At 43.7% G+C, this 17,330-nt stretch overlaps 2 protein-coding genes and 1 pseudogene across 2 annotated transcripts; 1 reads left to right on the top strand and 2 right to left on the bottom strand.

Annotated features, from left to right (window-relative positions):
* Positions 1–249: 249 nt before the first annotated feature.
* On the bottom strand, positions 250–2,094 carry LOC125530399 (epoxide hydrolase 3-like; annotated as a pseudogene).
* Positions 2,095–2,445: 351 nt separating this feature from the next.
* On the top strand, positions 2,446–8,706 carry LOC125530396 (UPF0481 protein At3g47200). The gene is made up of 2 exons (XM_048694795.2): positions 2,446–3,080; positions 7,753–8,706. Exons 1-2 carry the CDS (start codon positions 2,481–2,483, stop codon positions 8,503–8,505), a joined length of 1,353 nt encoding a protein of 450 aa, XP_048550752.2. The 5' UTR covers positions 2,446–2,480; the 3' UTR covers positions 8,506–8,706.
* A 5,187-nt stretch (positions 8,707–13,893) lies between these two features.
* LOC125530398 (epoxide hydrolase 1-like) lies at positions 13,894–17,102 on the bottom strand. Its single transcript, XM_048694796.2, has 4 exons — positions 16,610–17,102; positions 16,347–16,523; positions 14,517–14,755; positions 13,894–14,442 (listed from the first exon to the last, which is right to left on the bottom strand). The coding sequence occupies exons 1-4, from the start codon at positions 16,904–16,906 to the stop codon at positions 14,181–14,183; spliced, it is 975 nt and encodes a 324-aa protein (XP_048550753.2). The 5' UTR covers positions 16,907–17,102; the 3' UTR covers positions 13,894–14,180.
* Positions 17,103–17,330: the final 228 nt, after the last annotated feature.

The following is a 17,330-nucleotide window of genomic DNA, read 5'->3' as shown; positions in this document are numbered from 1 at the left end:
AGGTACCTTTTGTCTTCTGCTAAGATAACAATGGTACATTTTCTTCAAACCTTGCTTTAAACACTTGGTATTTTACATGCTAGCTCTTGTATTCGTGATCAACTCAACAAATGGTTATAGCTACAACTCTGACATTTATTCGAGTATATAGTTTTGTGAGCTTTGTCATTTTTCAGTTCATGAAAAGTAACCTATATATCCGAAACCAGATCATACACCATACGTTTACTCAATTCTTATTTACCAAGGTTATTTTGGCATCTCCTCGCCAAAAAACTTGTCCAGGAAGGATAATATCTCAGGGTTCACCCTTTCAGCCTGCTCTTGCTGGAGGTAGTGGTGACCTTCAATGATGGCAACCTCAAGGTCTGGAACACTGAACTTGAAAGCTCCGCTCTTGATTTAGTGTTTGATTCCAAAGGACTTGACACCAGTGTCCTTATCACCCCCGATAAACTTTGCAGGCACCGTGATCATTGCGCCTTGCCATAGCGCGGCAAGCATCCAGTTCCTATGTTTCCCATAAATTAGTGCTAGAAAGCAAGATTGAACAGAAATCATGTAGAGAAATTGTGAAACTTACGTGTCCATCATGCGGTAGTAGTTGAGTGACACGGTGAAACCATACTTTGGAAACTTCTCGGCGCACCGACCCAGTTCTTCCTCGGCCATCCAAAGGAAGAGGGGACGACGATGCCTCCAAAAAGTCTATTATCTCCACTCCATGAGGAGCAGTGAGGTCATCTAATTCGATGGAGTAGAGCTTCTTTAGGACGGTCATAGCATCGTTCCGACCGAATGCCCTTTCCGCTCTTCCGGGTTCCTACATGGTTGATTTTGAAACAAGTTGGTCCTTTGCAACAGCTATGGTGCTCAATACATACAGACCATTCGCGACTACAATTCCACAACCACCAGGTAAAGAGATATGTTGTGCCTGAAAATGTAAATTGGGACCCCCCCCCCCCCCCCCCCCCACACACACACAAAGTAATGTGGAGCAAATGAAGGCCAACTTAGTGTGTGTGTTAAATCATCGAATCTCTCTTGCATGACTAATACTTTTGGGAAATATTATTTTCCTAATTTTGGAGCAAAACTATTACTTATGCAAATAGAAGGTGCATTGTTCCTCCAGCTTTAAGAAAACTAATGGTATCATCATCTAAGACATAGAGTATCAATTAGAGTAGCAAATTTAAATTTCTTGTTAGCACAGAAGTTAAGAAATTCGTCAACCCCCCTTAAATCATCCTCTTCTTGTTCTCTCTCAGCACTAAACCATCAGCTGATTCAGTTGTATGTGATTAATTTCCATGTCACACAAGTCAATTCACTGCTTCCAAGCACATGGCGTTGGCAATAAGAAGAATGGATGGTGAAAATATATAGGGCAGAGTCACATGGTACTGAGTGATGTAGAAGCCATCGCCGCGTGCCGCGAACATCTCCATCACGGGTCGAGGGGAGTGTGGGAAGAACGGCACCCCTAGCGCGACGAGGGCGCGCACCCGGTCCGGCCGGAACAAACACATATGCCACATCGCCTGCGCGCCCAAGTCGTGCCCCACCACCACCACCTGCACCGGCGCCCGGTATCAGCGCGTCACTCGCGACAGCTGCCGTGGAAAAAAAAAACAAGCTACATCGGTGCAGCGAAGGGCGCACCTTGGGGATGCGAAGGTGATCCAAGAGCGCTATGATATTGCCGCCGACGTGGAGGACGGTGTAGGCGGTGTGGCCGGCCGGGGAGCCAGAGTCATCGAAGCCTCAGAGGTCAGGGGCCAGGCCATCTAGTGGCACCACGAGAACCAGAGCTCCCGGAAGCCATGCAGGAGGATCATCGTGGGGCCGGTGGCGGGGCCCTGCTTTACCACATGGAGGGACACGCCATTCACGTCAGCGTTCCAGTGCCGCACACCGCCGTTCTCCTACTTGACTTAGTTGACTCGCTGGTGGGCTGGGAATACCATTGTCTACATAATCATCAATCACATGTTGGTTCGCATGTCTTGGTCGATGTGAAACGGGCACAACGGCGCAACGCACCTGTCTGCAAGCACGTCTCCGGTGATTTGTACCACTTCCATCCATTCTTGCACATTGCAGAAACTATAGAAAAACAAATGGATGCGATGCGTTCCCTACTCCACTCCACCCTAAACCATATGTTATCATTCCCGACAGCAGCTACTTTGACGTACATATTCCTCGCTTCCTCACGGCTCTGGCCGGATGCTCCCCCTAGCATCTTGTATGGACCACATGCAATAAACAAAAGACCATCATGACCCCTTCCAGATATAGTAATATGGAGTATATTATGTGGCATGCAATGCAAGTAACCTTTATTGCATAGGCAACGTATATGCCAAACATCATCTTTATCTGTGTATATATAGCTTGCTAACCTCCCCTGCACGAACACACATCTACTAACCTATCCATAGCAATCACATATCATATACAGATCAATCAGAATGGCGGCGGCCGGCGGCAGCAGCAAGAGGACGTGGGTGGTGGACGTGGAGAAGAAGCTCAAGGAAACCGGCAATTCGTCCGCGTCGCGGTGGGAGCGCCACTGCATCTACCAAGTGCCGCCCTGCATGACCAACATCAAGAGCAAGGCGTACCAGCCGCAGGTGGTGTCGCTGGGCCCATTCCACCACGGCGACCTCGACCTGCGGCCCATGGAGGAGCACAAGTGCCGGGCACTGCGGCAGCTGCTCCAGCGCGCGGAGCGGACCTTCGACGAGCTCGTCGACGGCGTGGAGGACGTCGCGGAGCAGCTCGAGGGCGCGTACATGGACCTCGACAGCGAGTGGCGCGCCGATGGCGGGGGCAGGGAGCGGTTCCTGGCCATGATGATCTTCGACGGCTGCTTCCTGCTGGAGGTGATGAGGTGCACGGCCGCAGACGGGAAGCAGGTCGGCGACTACGCGCATAACGACCCGATCTTCAGCCCCCACGGGATACTCTACATGGTGCCCTACATCCGGCGAGACGTGCTCATGCTCGAGAACCAGCTACCGCTGCTCCTGCTCCAGAAGCTCGTCGGGGTTGAGAGTGGAAAGCCCCCGGTAATTAACTAATCTGCCACATAAATAATTTTTTCTTGAGGTGCATTCACTGGTAGAGAAAGAGCCTTTAGTCCCGGTTCCGGAACCGGGACTAAAGTGTCGGTACTAATGCCCTGACCTTTTAGTCCCAGTTCAATCCAGAACCGGGACTAAAGGCCCTCCACGTGGCCGGTCCACCTTCTAATATTGCTGTAGAAAAACTGAAACAATAAAAATCCCACAGAAATAATACCCCCTTCGATGCATATTAATTATCTCTGATTTAGTGCAAAATTGTACTCCCTTCTATCCATTGTCGCTCACATACAACTTCAGTACAAAGTGACAGACAATTAATATTAATCGGAGGAAGTAATAAACGAAAAGAAATGTATCTGCATGAAAATCATCCTGAAATTAATTTGAAGTATGACTTGCAATAACTAAATCCACACTAGTTAACATATACTCCCTCCGTCTCAAAATAAGTCTCAACTTTAGTTTAACTTTGTATTAAAATTAGTATAAAGTTGATACACTTATTTTGAGATTGAGAGAGTGCAATACTAGTCTAATCTTGTTCTGAAGGTCTTGTATCCAGAATTTCATGAATATAAAAAAATCACAAATCAAACTTTTGGTTCATAGTATATCAATTATCTAAATTATTACATTGAAAGATTTTTTTTAGTAGAGAGAGAGAGACCGAAAGATACATGCAACGTACTTCTCTTTGCACGCCCTTTTACTTTTCCTGACAGAAAATACTGCATGGTAGGTAGTGGTGCCAATGGAGAAGAATACTAGATACGACTAAGGCTAGTCATAGCGGGGAGTAATTTAGACTAGTGTCATGCATATAACACATTTTTATTATCTTCATAGTGGGTAATAACATACATAAGTATCATGCAAACTTTCATTCACGCAGACTCACTTCGCATTGGAGTGTGTTATGTTACAGTAACATACTGTGTTACCACCAGCATCTCTCTCTCTCTCTCTATTAATTACTTGCCACATAAATAATTTTTTCTTGAGGTGCATTCACTGGTAGAAAAAGAGCCTTTAGTCCCGGTTCCGGAACCGGGACTAAAGTGTCGGTACTAATGCCCTGACCCTTTAGTCCCGGTTCAATCCAGAACCGGGACTAAAGGCCCTCCACGTGGCCGGTCCACCTTTAGTCTCGGTTGGTAACACCAACCGGTACTAAAGGAAATTTTCTGATTTTTTTGAAAAAAAATTTGAATTTTTTTTATTTTCAAATTTCTGAATTATTTTAACCTCTAATCTCTAATCACCCCTCGTCATTGCTCAATTTAATCTCTAATCACCCCTCATCATTCCAAATCATCTAAATTCCCAAACGGTCACCCATCCTCTCACTACTTCAGCCTGAGCACGCTTAACTTTCGGGTTCTATTCTCCCTCGTTTCCAAGTCTGCACTTGTTGTTTTCCTGACAATAGTAAGATATCAATCCTATTAACCCTCAGGAATTTAGCTTGAGCATGAAGTCACATATTTCACTGTTTGAGTTTAAAACTATTGTTCTAAAAAACAATAATTTTTTAGTAACACTAATATTTCTTGAATAAGTAGTTTGACCATTGTTTGACCACGGTTTGACCATAGTTTGACCAGATTTGACCAAAATACAAAAAAGGTGAAATAATTATTTAATAACACTAATATTCTTGAATAATTATTTAGTAACACTAATACTTCTTGAATAAGTAGTTTGACCATAGTTTGACCAGATTTACTGAAAATTTAAAAAAACTGAAATTTGAGCATAACTTTTTTTCCTTTTGGAATTTGAGGATTCTACAAATTTGCAAACAGGCCGTAGGCCGTCTCCATCGGATGTAACTTTTCGAGTAGATGATTTTTCATATAAAAAACTTTTTAATCCGAGTTCGTATGCAAAAGTTATGCCCATTTTACAAATTCTAGAGAGATTTTGTAAATAAAGTCGAAATTCATATTTGTAAATTTTCCGAACAACTAGACCACATATCACATGGGAAAGTTATTTTATTTTATTTTTATTGACATTTCCATCATTTTCTTTTGTTTTTTCTAAAACTGAAAAGGCAGTCCAGGGAGGGGGGAGTTTGAAAATGGGACCTTTAGTACCGGTTCGTGCCATGAACCGGTACTAATGCCTCAAAGCCCATTAGTCCCGGTTGGTGGCACCAACCGGGACTAAAGGTCTAACCTTTAGTACCGGTTGGTGCAACCAACCGGGACCAATGGGCATCGCACGAACCGGGACTAAAGGGCCCAGGTGAACTGGGACTAATGCCTTAGCCGCACGAACCGGGATAAATGCACCCATTGGTCCCGGTTCTGGACTGAACCGGGACTAATGGGCTTACCCGGCCTGGACCAAAGCCCCCTTTTCTACTAGTGATTATGTTACTAGCTAAGTTACTCCCACTATGGCTAGCCTAAAGAAGACAAATGAATCATATATGCACAAGGGTATCAAAATACTACATGTGTTGGCACTAGCTGATTGGCTCCCAAGACCTAGTTGGGTAGCAGACCCGTCAGATTTTTTTCTAAATAGTACACAATAGCTATTGGTAAGTTGCCTTTAAAAAAATTGGGCCAGTTGATTCAAAAGAGGAGGCACAACCTCAAGGCTAATGACGACGATGCCGGGGCGAGAGCCAGGGAAGCCTCGGACATGAGCGAGTCAAAATCGGCGATGACATGACAGTGGTGTCGCAGGTGCATGGAGTCAAAGGCTTGACTTGTTCCGGAGCATGGTGGGGGATCCGTGGCGGAGAGGGACATCATGGGGTAGAGGGATGGACGGTGGAGGAGGCGTGCACAGTAGCGCCGGGCAGGGGTGGGGCAGCCGTTCTAGTTGGTGGTCATGGGGGGTGTTTGGTTCATGGGTGAAAGATGATGGATAGTAGAACGTGGGAGGAAGAGGAAAGTTGCTTGCTCTCGTGAGAGTGGTTGGGTAACCCCCAAGTGTAAGAGTGACATAAAGGTTGGGTAAACCCCCTCCCCATGGATAGTATTTCACTCTATTGAGAACCAAAGGTTTATGGAACTAGTAGGAATTTCATCATCAAGTAATGTCCTCGGTACTTGCATACCGAACACAAAATAGTCTTGCCCCAATCGTTCCAAGAAGGTTGTCAAGCTTCTTGTCCTGCTGGTTACAAGGATAAATTTGTATGGTATGATAGGAATTGATATATAGAACAAAATAATAAAATTATAAATCAAGAAAACCAAATGTAATGGTATGTGCAATTAAGGAAGATAGACTAGGGGTCATAGTTTCACTAGAGTCATCTCTCCAACCAAGATAAATGTGTTGTGGTGAACAAATTACAGTTGGATGGTAATTAAATTGCAATATTTATATTTATGACTATGATTATTCGTGGAATAATCTTGTATACAAATTACATCTGTGATATGTAGACCGTTTGCAACAACATCTACAACTAATAGCAATACCTAAAGACCATATGCAGAATGCATTTTGAGGAGTAAGTTTATAACAAACAGAGTACTGCCATAAACAAAGTGACATAATATACATAGTAAAACTATCATCGGTGTGATAAAGAAACCATCGTTTTATTCTTAATTGCAACAATACAATACGTCTCCGTTCCCATTCTGTCACTGGGATGAATCAATGCAAGATTGAACCCACTATCATACACAACTCTCTTGAAGAACTCTCTATCAACTTGGCCAAAGAAGACAAATAGATCAGAGAGCATACATGACTATTTAATTATTTAGCAAAGAAATTTTAAAATATTCAATATAATTCAATGATCAATTTGATCATAATGTGAACAATTCATCGTCCCAGCAAATACAATCATCGATTACATCATATGGACCCCAATCATGTGAGGTAGCTAACGGGAATTTTGTATTGAATCACAAGGGAGAGAGTACTCCATCTAGCTACCGCTATGAATCGTAAGGTCCTTAAGAAAAGTACTCACACATGGTCATGGTGACAGCAAGGCTGATAAAGATGGCTCCGTTGACAGATTCCCCTCTGACAGAGTTTCGGAACAGGCCTCCAGATTGTCTCTCCCTGGAAGAGGAATTTGCGGCAGTGGAAAAAATAGCGAAAAAATGATATGGTGGGTTTCAGGAAATATGGGATTTATAGGCAAAAAATTGTTGAAAGGCGGTGGGTAGTGGCCCCACAGGCCCCCCTTACGCGGGTGGGGCTTTGGTCGTTCTACCTGGCCACATAGGGGGCCTGCGGTGGCCCCTGATGCCTTCTGGATTTTTTATCTTTGAAAAAATTCTTCATAAATCTCTTAAGTTATTTTGAGCTCCGTAAATATTGATTTTCAGAAAGTAAAAAAAAATGCAGAAAACATATACTACCTCCAGACACTGCATTAATAGGTTAGTCTAGAAAAATAAGAAAAATTACTGTAAAAGTATTCAAAAATAATATTATAATAGCATAAAATAATCAAAAAATATAGATGTGTTTAACACGTATCAAAATTCATCCAGCCGTCTAGTTACGATCCAACGGCTCAGGGAAATCGACTGAACGAAGTCATCTTTTTAGGCAACTTGTTAATAGAGGGCCCTTTTTTCAAGTGATAATACAACATATCGGGTAATATATGGTGTCGCTTTCTCTTCAACTAATCTGTGTTAATGCTTGCATGGATGGCCAGAACGACGACTTCATCAACCGGATGGTGCTGAAATTTCTGGCCCAATCTTCCGGCCCGCTACCACCAGGCATCGGCCTAGGGCTCCACCCACTAGATGTCTTTCGCCGGAGCATGCTCGCTACTAAATGTCATAAAATCCGGAACCTTCAAGAAACGGAGGAGGACAACGCCATCATCCGGTCAGCAGTGGAGCTCTACGAAGCTGGAATCCAGTTCAAGCCGAGCAAGACGTTGAGCCTGCACGACATCCGGTTTCAGGGCGGCACACTGAGCATGCCGACGGTGTCAGTGGACGACTCCACCGAGTACATGTTCCTCAACATGATGGCGTTTGAGCGGCTGCACGCCGGCGCCGGTAACGACGTGACCGGCTACGTCTTCTTCATGGACAACATTATCGACTCGGCCAAGGATGTGGCGCTGCTGAGCTCCAAGGGGATCATCCAGAACGCCATCGGCAGCGACCAGGCCGTGGCCAAGCTGTTCAACACTATCTCCAGGGACGTGGTGCTTGAGCCCAACAGCGCTCTCGACGCCGTGCAGCGGCAGGTGAACGGCTACTTCCGGCAGCCATGGAACATTTGGCGCGCCAACCTCATCCACACATATTTCAGGAGCCCCTGGGCGTTCCTCTCCCTCGCCGCAGCCGTCTTCCTCCTCGGCATGACCGTCATGCAGACCGTCTACACCGTGCTGCAGTTCTACGGGAACGACAGCAACAGCCTGCCACCGTCGGCACCTTCTCCTATGTGAGCCAGCCGGCCGCAAAAACTTAGTAATTACTAAGTACCTGCTACTCGATCTGCTTGCTTCATGAAATCGTTTTGCTTTCTGTTCGAGTTTTTGTTGTTGTTTTGTTTTTTGCGAGCGATTCGAGTTTTTGTTGTTGTGGTACATTGTCAATCCTCCGGGTTACCTGGACCCTGCAAGAACGAAGATAGTATGTGATGTGTTTGTGACTTTGTGTTGCTTTCGTTATGATTCAGTATATTTTTCGCATTTGCTATTCACTAGGCAACAACTAAAATAAATAGTTTTTTCTATTGATAGGTTTTAAAAGTGAGTAGGGCAGCAATGCGCTCAAGCCAGGGCCATGGCCATGGCATCGCCAGCCTTTCGTTTGGACCTTACTTAGTATGGTTAGTCTCGTAAGCTACAATGCGTGTTTTTTTTTAAAACAACGAGCCTTCTCGTCGATTCCGGAACCGCCAAACTACCCAGTTCTACAAAATTCAAAAAATAAAAGGCCGTGGCCAAAATGAAAACACCCACTTACTCAAAAGAAAACCGACTCAAAACTAGGCTTCCTGAAAGTTGGTACAGCGGGGACAAATTAACCAGGAAGTAAAAAACTAAACCAATCAATGGGCCGGCTCCCATCGCGAGCTCTGTGCGCTTTGCAGGCTGGAAGGAACCCACCAATCAATCAAGATATTTTCAAAAAAAAAAAACAATCAATCAATCAAGAAGAGAGAAGATGGCCTCCTATTCGTTTCTTTCCCCTCCCGTTTCTTATGGAGACTCGCCAAGCATTCTGTCCCCACAGCAGCACTACTCCATCATCGAAACATGTCAACCTCACGAGCTTGTTGTCTTTGTGGGGCTGTTGATACCTTGCGCCATGCCCTTGTGGATTGCTCCGTCTCAAGGAGCACTTGGGCGCTGTCTTCCGAGGCGATCCTTGACAAGATGAGTACATGCATTGAGGAAAACGCAAAGAGATGGTTGTTTGTCATGCACGAAGCGCTTAGCCCGGATGATTTCCTTGTCTTCGTCGTCACCCTATGGGCGTTATGGGGCGCTCGAAGGAAGGCAATGTACGAGGACATCTTCCAGACACCTTATGCCATGAACGGGTTTGTAAACTCCTACATAACAGAACTTAAGGCTATCTAGAAGCCGCATGTCGCTGGTGTGAGGGGGTCACAAACTCGACTTAATCGCTGGATTGCACTGCCATTGGGGATGGTCAAGATCAATGTCGATGCCGCAGTAGGCCGGGCGCGAGGTGCAGCGGGAGCTATCTGTAGAGACCAAGACGGGAGCCTTCCTGGGAGCTTCGGCGGTGGTTTTCTCCCATCTTTCGGACCCATGCACTTTGGAGATGCTCGCAATCCGGGAGGCTTTGGCATTGGCAGATGACATATATGTCAGAAGGGTACATATTGCTTTGGATTGTAAATTGGCCGCATGGAGTTCAACAGAGAGGAAGGAGTACATGGCGATGTGCACAATGTATGCAAGGAGCGTGGCCATGCCCATGCGTGTGCGTTGGTTTTTTGGGACCCTGCATGGAGTGGTATGCTTGGTGATGCACACAAGATTAGCCAAGAAATCCTGAAAAAATGCGCATCAACTGTTCAATTTATGCATATAGAGGCTCTTCGTAAGATAGAAGTTGATATTCTTCATATGTTGTCTTAACCATGCTTTCCTGATCAGCAAAGAAATCCTGAAAAAATGTGCATCTTCTGTTCAATTTATGCATATAGAGGCTCTTCGTAAGATAGAAGATGATGTTCTTCATATAATCATGCTTTCCTGATCAGCCAAGAAATCCTGAAAAAATGTGCATATAATGTTCAATTTATGCATAAACGGCTCTTTGTAAGATAGAAGATGATGTTCTTTATATGTCGCCTTCATGCTTTCCGGAAAAGCATAAGCATGTATAGCTGACATCACCATATATAGGCCTGGTTTATTATTGCGATCTCTGCCATACCTATGTGCAGCTCTTTTTTAGCTAATCCTTATTTTGCAGGACTCGTGGTTCAATTCAATAAAAATAATGTGCCCTATAGCATTTTTTCAATGTGACGGAGCAACATCCAAGAGGGTCAGTGCTGGACCGATAGGTGTCTCTACGAGTCTGCACATTATGTTACCCTGTGATATGATCCTCCATGGAGCGAAATTTATCTTCATATGTCACAAAAAACAAGTTTGATCGGTGCTAATGGGGTTGCTGCTATGAGTAGTCTCTTTAGAGCTAACTGTACGGACTTTGAGACAGATTCTTTTTGTGAAATGCTGCCTTCTGAAGGAGGTGCTCACAGATCGATTCCTTTTTTCAGAAAAATATCATCTTACTATGATCATGCTTTTAGACCTTCTGCTTTAGCAGTGATGCAGGTTATCCCTTTTTGCAAGAAAGGTTATTTCGCTGCTCATGTCTTTATGTGGCTGGGCTCTCTCAAGCAACAGGAAACACACATTTCGGCAGGGAATCACAAAGCTTTCAGCAGTAATGTCCAACAGGCTATTGTGAAACCCAACAGAATTGGATAGGGATGCCAAGCTGCTGATTTTCTGTCAGGTAAAACAATTGCTCATGCAAATGCATGTTCAGCTCTATTTTGTTGTTACAATGTTGAATTCTCTTTTAATTTGGTGTTCTCCTTACCGACGTTCTTTGCTGAGGACTGTCTCAGCTTTGGATAAACATCTATTATGTTCTCCGAGGAATAAGTAATAGCCTTGTCATGCTTCTAATGTGTTATTCCTTTGTTGTTATTATGGTAGTACGAACCCAGTTTGTTGTTTGGTTTATCTAAATATAAGAGAACATGGTTTCCATACATTTTAAATTACAGAACATGTTAGCTTAACTATGGGCTACAATATATAGGTAAAATGTGTATCCTTTGTGACAAAGATTTCTGTGAATTCTGCCATCTTTTGTCCAGACTACTCTGTCATGCTAACAAAATGCTGGAAGGGTAATGCTTCGTATGATCAGCAGGCATGCCCGCCTGAATTGGGCGCCATGTTTTCTTGCAATAAAGGACTTTCTGATACACTTGAAAAGTAGCCTATAAAATCGAAACAAGAGTTTGATAATTGATTTATAAAGGACTTTGTGCGTTTAGAGTTTTGACAATGATAGACAACGGAGGAATGACCACGATCACTCTACTTTGTTGCTTCATCTTGCGGTACAATAATGATATGCCAAATTATTAGCATTATTATTTGGTATAAAGAATTTTAGGCGCCATTTATTTCTTCTTACATTAGTATTTGGAATAAACATTCCCCTAATTTTTAAGGTATTTAGATGAATAGTTTTTCAAATTGCATGGTCATTCCATATCTAGAATTATCTTTTCCTTGCATTATATTTTAGAATAAACAGCTCTTGCATTTTATGTTTTTTTTTGCCAAATGGATTCTCCTACTATATATGCTTGCCTTATTCAGAACATGTACAGCAGTGTGTCATGAGCATATGGCATCGTTGCATCTTATTTAGTTGTGTACAAATTTATCACAATATTTCCCTTTATGATGCATATTTAATTTAGTCCAGTTTAGTCCTCAGATATGTTCATCTTCTTGTTCATCAGATTTGATGAGAGACTGATGCTGCTGCGACCATAAGTGCTGGTGATTTCTGTACATGCACCGAACCAACTAAAGCAAACATCGAATGTGTAACTTCTTCCTAGGTAAGAATAATGTGCGCTCATGTTTGCATAGTTTTTATATAGTAAGTTTGTAATGTACATGACCAAGTGGGGCCACATGACTCACCAAATAGTATTTGTTGTCTCTTGGATTGTTATTTATAAAAAATCATTTGTATTGATCTGAACAGAAAGGTCACATTTGCATTTTGGTTCCGTATGTATATGTAGTACTTTCACTGATCTTTTTTCCTATACAAACATACAGGGCGCAAGCATTGGGTGAATCAAATTCACCAAAGGTTGAAGGAGCTCATCCATCCAGTGAGAGCATTGCAGCTTCCCACATGCCATTTATTAATCCATTTGTTTTAATTGCATCAAATACTCCATCCTTCAATTGTATTGCCAGTGTCACTTACACATATGTAATTAAGAGAGAAAATTGGACTTTGCAAGGATGTCACACTACTATTATTTCGATGTGTTTTGCTGAGAAGCTTTATCAAAATTACTATAGTGATCAATTTCATGGAGTGCCATTTGTTTACACTTTCCTTGCACGGTCACCTGTTGGCACATTCATGGTCATGAAATGCCTATGTTGTAGATTTATGATCCAATTTATTACTTGCTAGAAAAAACTTGTTGACATGGAACTAAGAGGATGGCCAATATGACCCGGAAAATATAGATGATGGTAGCTATATAAAATAATAAATATTGGTGTAGGTTCGGATGTTCTTTCACTGGAAATAGAAATTCAGTTCTTCCATGTCTATCTATTTGTAAAATTACTATCACTTTATTGGAAAAATAGACGGGCGCAGCAACGCGCGTCAATCATGATCTAGTTGTCATTACAATCTCACTGCCAAGACTAGAGAAGGAGCCGCTGCTGATGATGAGGGCTGCGGCAAGCTGTTCTTTGCTGAAGTGTTGTATAGGATCCCGTCGTCGGACCTGTTGGCCAGCGTATGCATGCTTGAACCTGCTGATGATAATGATAATGCTTCTTACTGCTATGGCTGTAAAAGGCATGGAAGTGGTGACCTGAAGCACCCTGCAGATCATGCCGATTTCATTGTGGGGGGGGGGGGGGGGGGGGGGGGGGGGGGCACCCTGAGCATGCATTTGTCCGATATTGCGCAGGAAAGACAGATGACAGATCGTCGTGAATACTTTGACGACGAGGACACCGCTGAGAAGGCCAGGTTAAGGCGGCGGCTTGAGGGCTTTGATGTTGTATACAATGGGAATCAGCAAATGGTGAGACTTGCCAGGAAGCACCAAGGGGATGATGCTTCACACGAGACAAAGCGAATGAGGACACTTACCATGGAACACCAAGGGAATGGCACTTGACATCCCGTGGGCAGGCAAGGAGGGCACTGGGATCTTTCAAAAAAGAAAGGAGGGCACTGGGATTAATTGAACTCTTTCTGTGGGGCGGGACGCCCTGGAGTAGCATTTGTTGTGCCTGAATAAGTATTAATTGTTTCACCATGCATCAGCAACTTACCCTTGCTCTGATTATTAGATCTTCCAAGCTGTAGACCTGAGCAGCTTGCTTTTCCTGCTTCGTACTTGCACGTTAAAAATATCTACAGCATTTAGGATCAGGTAAGTGCTGTGCTTATGGTTTCTATGGTTGATAATAGTATACAGATTTTTCTTCAATACTGTGACAAATAAAGTTCCCATGTTCAAGTGCAAGACCCATGAACATAACCTTTTTTTTTTTGTATTATACTAGATAAGTCCACTTTTCAAGGTACCTTTTGTCTTCTGCTAAGATAACAATGCTACATCTTCTTCAAACCTCACGCGCTTTAAACACTTGGTATTTTACATGCTAGCTCCTGTATTTGATCAACTCAACAAATAGTTATAGCTAGAACTCTCACATTTATTCGAGTATATAGTTCTACGAGCTTTGCCAATTTTCAGTCCATGAAAAGTGATTCACATATCCAAAACCAGCTCATACACCATATGTTTACTAATTTCTTAGTAAGGCTATTTCGGCGTCTCCTCGCCAGATAACTTGTCCAGGAAGGACAATATCTCAGAGTTCACCCTCTCGGCCTGCTCTTGCTGGAGGTAATGGTGACCTTCAATGATGGCAACCTCAAGATCCGGAACACTGAACTTGAAAGCTCCGCTCTCAATGTAGTGTTTGATTCCAAAGGACTGGACACCAGTGTCCTTCTCACCCCCGATAAACTTTGCAGGCACCGTGATCTTCGCACCATGCCATGGCGCAGTAAGCATCCAATTCCTGTGTTTCCCATGAATTAGTGCTACAAAGCTAGGTCGAATAGAAATCATATGAAGAGAAACTCTGAAACTTACGTGTCCATCATGCGGTAGTAGTTGAGCGGCCCGGTGAAGCCAGACTTTTGAAACTTCTCGGCGTACTGACCCAGTTCTTCCTCGGTAATCCAAGGAAGTGGGGATGATGATGATTCCAAAAAGTCTATAATCTCGACTCCAGGAGGAGCAGTGAGGTCATCTAATTTGATGGAGTAGAACTTCTTTAGGACGGTTGCAGCAGCGTACCGATTGAATGCTCTTTCAGTTCTTCCAGGCTCCTGCATGCATGATTTTGAAACAAGTTGGTGTTTTGCACAGCTATGGCGCTAAATACATACAGATGAGGAGAATACATGGAACCTGGGTGCATATTAACCTGATATGCCCCAAAAAATAAAGAAATAGTTGAAAATGTCAAAAAGAAAACTTAAAAACCGTTGACAACAAACTTGATATTCTGTTCGTATAAAAAAATCACCAACGAAAAACTCCAGTTGACCTTTAGGCCAAAAAGAGAAAAAACAGTGAGAACATAAAAGTGTGAATAATAACCTCAATATAGTGCTGACTTTGTTTTTTGTACAATTAAAGTTATTTCTTAGCGAATTTTTTTACACGAGTAGAACACTTCATCATGTTTCTTGCCAAAAAAAATCATGTTTTTTCAACCATGTTTGTAATTACCAAGTGAAAAATAACATACACCCAGGTTCCAAGCGTCCTCCTCCGAGACGATGACTACTAGTCTACCACCATAAGTTTATGCTCTATGCATGACTGGTGCCACCCTGAGGCCTGAAACTGTAATTTTGGACCCGCAAAAAAGCCAGTAATTTTGGAGCAAATGAAAGCTATACCATTACTTATGTGAAATATTGTTGTTCAATTTTGGAGGAAGACTATTACTTTACCCGAGGGTGCATTGGTCTAATCTTAAGAAAACAAATGGTATCATCATCTAAAACATAGAATGTATCAATTAACAAAAAGTAAAAAAAAAACGAATTTTAAGTTTCTTAACAAAATTTAATACTAGCTTGGATAGTTGCGCTTATGGACAGCTAGTGCCCAAGATTAAGTCTTTAATGGTTGATAGAGAGTTTATTTCTCAGAAATTCATAGAGATCAGAATAAGGTTGCAGATTGACTAGCCAGTTATAGTCGCTCGAATGTAGCACGACTGTGTGACTACATGGCAAGGATCGTCCATGTATAGCTTGCCTCTAAATTGTAAGTTTGCAACCCTATTACTATGGAATAAAACTATGAACCTGAGAAAAAAAAGTTAGATGCGTCCACCAATTGCCCCCCTCTCTCCCTCCCTCCCTCCTTCCCTCTCTCTCCCTCTCTCTCTCTCACAGAAGCATCATCTGCTTCAGTTTTTTTATTTTGAGAAACAGTCCGCTTCAGTTTATATGTGATTAATTTCCATGTCAAAGAAGATAAATACATATATTAAAATAGGCTTCAGTTTGTATGTGATTATTTTCCATGTCAAAGAAGATAAATACACAGATTAAAATGGGCTTTTTCTTTATTGTTTTTGGGCCAGATATTTATCCTTTTTATGTAGCATGTATATAATCAAATTACTTGATGAAACTTTGTACATACTTGAAGCACATGCATATATATTTATTTGTATAAAAAAGATTGACATTTTTTAAAACTTCTAAATATATTTTGTTTTTGTTTTTTGCTCTGCAACGCCGCTCTGCTTGCTGTCTCTCTCTCTCAAAAAAGCATCATCTGCTTCAGTTTGTATGTGATTAATTTCTATGTCACAGAAGTCGATTCACTGCTTCCCGGAGCATGGCGTTGGCAATAAGAAGAATGGATGCATGCTAAATATACATAGGACAGCGTCACCTGGTACTGCGTGATGTAGAAGCCATCGCCGCGCGCCGCGAACATCTCCGACACGGGTCCAGGGGAGCGTGGGAAGAACGGCACCCCCAGCGCGACGACGGCGCGCACCCGGTCCGGCCGGAACAGGCACAGATGCCACGCCGCCTGGGCGCCCAAGTCATGCCCCACCACCACCACCTGCGGCGGCGCCGGGTGTCAGCGCGTCACTCGCAACGGCCGAGGGGTAAAAACACAAAGCTATAGCGGTGCAAAGAAGGGAGCACCTTGGGGAGGCGGAGGTGGTCGAGGAGCGCGACGACATCGCCGACGACGTGGAGGATGGTGTAGGCTGCAGGGTCAGCCGGGGCGCTAGAGTCGCCGAAGCCGCGGAGGTCGGGAGCCAGGGCACGGAAGCCGCGTGCGGCGAGCGCGGCCATCTGGTGGCGCCACGACAGCCAGAGCTCCGGGAAGCCGTGCAGGAGGAGCACCGCCGGGCCGTCGGCGGGGCCCTGCTCGGCTACGTGCAGGGACACGCCGTTCACGTCGGCGTGCCAGTGCCGCACACCGCCGTTCTCGTTCATGGATAATGGCTTAGTTGACTCGCTCGCCGCGCACTGCTGGTGCTCTGCGGTTCTGTGGTCAGGAGAGGTGGCGATAGTGGCCAACCGAGAACGTATTGAAGTTTTGCAAGCTGACGAGGATACGTCCGCGTTGAACGGACACAAAAAAAAAATGTTCCGGATTGACCAGGGCACCGCCTCATACTTTTCTCGCTTAGAAAGATGGGACCAAAAACGAGAAACGAGCGACCAGTCGACGACCAAAACGCACAACTTGATAAAGGCAAACAATTCGGTCCGGTTGACAACAAGGAAAAGTCCGCTAAAGAAAACAAAAAAAAAGTCCAAAACAAACCTTGAACCTGTAGACGGTTGCTAAGCCAAACCCTAAACTTTTAATACTTGAAATCAGTACACCGAACTCTCTAATCTTGGTCTATTTTAA

The sequence above is a fragment of the Triticum urartu genome, chromosome 6A (genome assembly GCF_056163025.1).
Source record: "Triticum urartu cultivar PI428250 chromosome 6A, HENAU_Tu73, whole genome shotgun sequence".
NCBI lineage: Eukaryota > Viridiplantae > Streptophyta > Magnoliopsida > Poales > Poaceae > Triticum > Triticum urartu.
This window is presented reverse-complemented; position numbering and strand designations above follow the sequence as displayed.